Source organism: Cynara cardunculus, unplaced genomic scaffold, assembly GCF_001531365.2.
Source record: "Cynara cardunculus var. scolymus isolate 2C unplaced genomic scaffold, CcrdV1 Un_Scaffold_1283, whole genome shotgun sequence".
NCBI lineage: Eukaryota > Viridiplantae > Streptophyta > Magnoliopsida > Asterales > Asteraceae > Cynara > Cynara cardunculus.
Window position 1 is genome coordinate 99,780 of NW_020200720.1, and position 4,996 is coordinate 104,775.

At 41.3% G+C, this 4,996-nt stretch overlaps 1 protein-coding gene across 1 annotated transcript; it reads right to left on the reverse strand.

Annotated features, from left to right (window-relative positions):
* Positions 1–413: 413 nt before the first annotated feature.
* Positions 414–860, reverse strand: LOC112502355. The gene has a single exon (XM_025106246.1). The coding sequence runs from the start codon at positions 858–860 to the stop codon at positions 414–416; it is 447 nt and encodes a 148-aa protein (XP_024962014.1).
* Between the last annotated feature and the right edge of the window lie 4,136 nt (positions 861–4,996).

Genomic DNA, 4,996 nt, shown 5'->3' on the forward strand with positions numbered 1-4,996 from the left:
AGCCCACCCTCAACAAATATTTTTTTTATAAAACAAAGCCCAAAATGCATAAAATGTCATTTTTCTCAATTTTGACATTTTTCTTCAAATTAAAAGCCCATGATGATTAAATTCATTTAAATAGAAAGGTTTTATATTTAAAACACTAAAACTTAGTGTTTTATATAAATTGGGTATAAATTAGAGTATATGGCACTGTATAGGACGTTTCAGATAATTTCGGGTCGGAACCGGACTTTCTAAGCAACTGCCAGAATTTCTTAGAAATTTTTCGACCAAACTAACCTAACTAACTCCTAATATTATAAATTATCTTCAATAACACTAATACAAACTTAATAAGAGCTAACCTGGGAGTTCGAATTTGATGGTTGTCACAGTCTCCCCTTGTTAGAGAAATTTCGTCCCGAAATTTAACGACTGCTAATGCCAATAGATTTCTCTGCAAACAAATACAGATATTTGCCTTTCATGAAATCTTCTCGCTCCCAAGTGTACTGTGGACCACGCCTTGATTTCCAACGAACCTTCAGAATCGGAATTTTGCTTCGCTTTAACTGCTTAACTTCTCTGTCGAGGATCTCAATGGGTTCTTCTATGAAGTGCAATTGATCATCAACCTGAACATCTTCTAGGGGCATGGTCAATAAGTCGTCGGCCAAGCATTTCTTAAGATTGGACACATGGAACGTATTATGAATGGCACTTAATTCCTGGGGTAGCTTTATTTTGTACGCCACTGGACCAATTCTTTCGGTGATCTCGAATGGTCCAATATACCTAGGGCTTAACTTCCCTTTTTTTCCAAACCACACTAACCCTTTCCACGGTGATACTTTCAAAAACACTTTATCCCCCATCTGAAACTCAAGAGGCTTCCTCCGGTTGTCTGCATAACTTTTTTGACGATCCGTGGCAGCCTTAAGTCTTTATCTGATTATTGATATCTTATCAGTAGTTTCCTGCACAATGTCTGGTCCCGTGAGCTGTCTATCCCCAATGTCTAACCAACTAAGTGGTGATCGACACTTGCGCCCATATCAGGTTTCATATGGCGCGCATTGAATACTAGTGTGATAGATGTTATTGTAAGAGAATTCTACCAATGGTAAATGAATGTCCCAACTTCCTCCAAACTCGATTACGCATGCTCGAAGCATATCTTCTAAAGTATGAATTGTGTGTTCACTCTGCCCGTCCGTTTGGGGATGATAGGCGGTGCTCAATTTCAGCTGTGTACCCACAGCTTTATGAAGTGATTGCCAAAACCGCGATGTAAAGCGGCTATCTCTATCCGAGATAATAGAAATAGGTACTCCATGTTTTGCAACAATTTCGTTAACGTAGATTTAGGCAAGCTTTACTAGTTTAAAATCTTCACAAATCGGAAGGAAATGTGCGGATTTTGTCAGTCGATCCACTATTACCCAAATCGTGTCATGACCTTTTGCAGTTCTAGGCAGTTTGGTGATAAAGTCCATGGAGATTTCTTCCCATTTCCATTGTGGAATCTTGGGTTGTTGTAACAATCTGGATGGCTTCTGATATTCTGCCTTGACCCTTGAGCAGGTCAAACATTTCCCAACGTACAAAGCTATATCCTTTTTGATTCCTGGCCACCAATAGTACTCTCTCAGATCCTTATACATCTTATTCGCCCCTGGGTGAATCGAATACCTAGATCTATAGGCTTCCTCCAAAACTAACTCTCGTAGATTTTTAATCTTCGGAATCCAAACTTTGTCCTTGAAGTAACGCACTCCACCTGACTTAATCCTAAATTTATGCTCTAGATTATGCAGGGTCTCGCTCTTCAAATTTTCTGCCTTCAGCACTTCATTTTAGCTTCAAGAATTCGAGTCTTCAAACTCGTCTAGACAAGCATTCTCAAAGATCGTACTCGAGAGGGTTTTATCCTTTCCTTCCAGCTTAGAGCATCTGCCACTACGTTGGCCTTACATGGGTGGTATCGGATTTCACAATCATAATCATTGAGCAACTCCACCCATCTTCTCTGTCTCATATTGAGCATCTTCTGATCAAGGATATGCTGGAGACTTTTGTGATCGGTAAAAGCAGTACACTTAGTGCCGTACAAATAATACCTCCATATTTTGAGAGCGAAAACCACAGCCCCTAGCTCCAGGTCATGAGTGGTATAGTTCTTCTCATGGGCTTTGAGTTGCCTCGAAGCGTATGCTATAACCTTGTCCTTCTGCATCAATACGCAACCCAAACCTTGGTGGGATGCGTCACAATATACTACGAAGTTCTCGGTTCCTTCTGTCAAGGCCAGGATTGGCGCGTTGCATAGCTTATGCTTTAGCAGTTGGAATGCGTCCTCTTGGGGTTTTCCCCGAACAAATTTCTTACCTTTTTGGGTCAATGCTGTTAATGGCTGGGAAATCTTTGAGAAGCTCTCTATAAATCGTTGATAATAACCGCCAAACCCAGAAATTGACGAATTTYTGTCGGGGTCTTTGGTGCTTCCCACTTCTTTATGGCCACAACCTTAGCCGGATCCACATGAATTCCTTTTTCGCTAATCACATGACCGAGAAATTGTACCTTCCGAATCCAGAATTCACATTTTGAAAATTTAGCATACAATTCTTGCTCCTTGAGCAATTCTAATATCATTTTCAGATGCTGCTCGTGATCTACCTTACTCCATGAATAAATCAAGATATCATCAATGAATACGATCACAAACTTGTCTAGGTATAGTCTACAGATCCTATTCATTAAATCCATAAATACCGCTGGCACGTTGGTCAGACCAAAGGGCATAACTAGAAACTCGTAGTGCCCATATTGAGTCCTAAAGGCCGTCTTAGGGACGTCCTCCTCACGAACTCTTAACTGATGATACCCTGACCGAAGATCAATCTTAGAGAAATAACATGCGCCTTGCAACTGATCGAACATATCATCAATTCGGGGGTGAGGATATCGGTTCTTGATCGTCAACTTGTTTAACTCCCCATAATCTATGCACATTCGAAACAACCCATCTTTCTTTTTAACAAACATGACTGGAGCTCCCCAAGGTGAAGAGCTTGGCTGGATGAATCCTTTGTCTAGAAGTTCCTGAAGCTGCCCTGATAGCTCTTGCATCTCGGCCGGTGCTAAGCGATATGGAGCTTTAGCAACAGGTGCCGCTCCGGGAACTAGATCAATTCGGAATTCGACCTGTCTAGATGGAGGAAGTCCTAACAAATCATCCGGAAATACTTCTGGATAATTTCTAACCACAGGAATATCCTGAATATGCTTTTCCTCGGATTTCCTTTCTGATACATGAGCCAAGAATGCAACGCATTTTTTCTCATATACTTGCAAATCTTCACACATGATACCATCTTTAAACTCCTTCCAGGTTTTTCCCCTTGTATAGATAGTGTTTCTCCGTCTTGGTAAGGTATTCGCACAATCCTCTCAAAGCAACAAATCTCCGCTCGATTCTTAGACAACCAGTCCATTCCTACCACTACAATGAAACTTCTTAATTTAATTGGGATAAGATCAATGCTAAATAACTTATCAGCTAAATTTAAAGTACAACCCAAGATTACGTCCCCAACCTTTATTTCTTGGCCATTGGCAAATTCGATAGTGTAAGCATCTTTTAACTTCCTCGATTTCAGATTTATCAACGGCCTAAATTCTAGGGAAACAAAACTTCTATCTGCTTCAGAATCAAATATTACTGAGACATAGAAGTTGTTTAAAAGAAACGTACCAGTCACAACATTAGGGTCTTGACGTGCCTCTTCGGCTCCCATTGTAAATGCCCTTCCCCGAGCCTGGCCTCCTCTATCTCCCTGACTGGTTTGCCTTTCCTGGTTTTCGGCATTGTTGATGCTCAATCCTCTAATTATCCTTGGGCACTTATTCCTGAAGTGATTTGGGCTTCCGCACTCATGGCATGATTGATTCTCTCTGATCTTGCAATCTTTAGCGAAATGACCTCCTTTATTGCATTTGAAACAAATAATGCATCTCCCGCTATGGTGATAATTGCACTTGCCACATTTAGGGTAAGTCCCCTTGCCCTTTTCTCCTGTTTGAGACTGTGCCCCAAAGTTTCTTATCACTTTTTGGTTTTTGCCTAAATTGTTATTGGTCCTTTTCCACGATTGCCCCTCTAGTTTCCTCTTTCCACCAAATTTGTCTTGCTTTAAAATCTCTTATCTAACTGCATCATTTGTCAGACGATTTGCCAACACCACCGCGTTTTGTATAGTGGTTGGGTTTGCCCAAGTGACCATTCCTCGGATTTCAGGTGCCAATCCCTAGATGTACCGATCAATTCATTTCTCCTCTGGAATGACCATATGAGGTACTAACTTGGCAAGCTCATAAAAACGAGCTGTGTATTTGTCTACCTCCATTCCAATCATGGTGTGATTCCAGAATTCGACTCCCAATTTCTGAATTTCGCTCTTAGAACAATACTCTTCGATGAGTAACTTTTTGAGTTCTTCCCATGATAACTCATAGGCAGCTTGGCGACCACGGGTTTGAACTTGAATGTTCTACCAAGTTAGGCTCTTCCCTGGAGTTGGCATGTTGCATACTCCACTTTACAGTCCTCAGAACACTTGCTAATATGGAGTACCGACTCCATGCTCTCAATCCACGATAGTAATCCAATTGCACCTTCTTTACCATGAAACTCCTTGGGCTTGCAGGACATGAATGTCTTGTAACTGCATCCTCTATCATTGGTGTTACGGTTCTCCTCCCTGATGCGATTCTCGGTGCTAGGGCCTCCCTCACTCCTTTGACTTGCATTAATGCCCGCTGTAACCTGAGCGACAATAGTTGGTATTGCCTCCCGAATTTGCTGAGCTATTAACCGTGCTATATCGGGTGTTTGGCTTTCAGGATTTTCTCTCGTGCTGCGAGTACTCCTTTTTGGAGGCATATTTCTAATGCACAAATTTTTAAGTCGAAGTTCAGTTACTCTCATTATTTACCACTGTGTTGCACG

Bases quoted from the DNA above. Each gene is read 5' to 3' on its own strand.
- LOC112502355 (XM_025106246.1), bottom strand. From the start codon at position 860: ATGGGGGATAAAGTGTTTTTGAAAGTATCACCGTGGAAAGGGTTAGTG.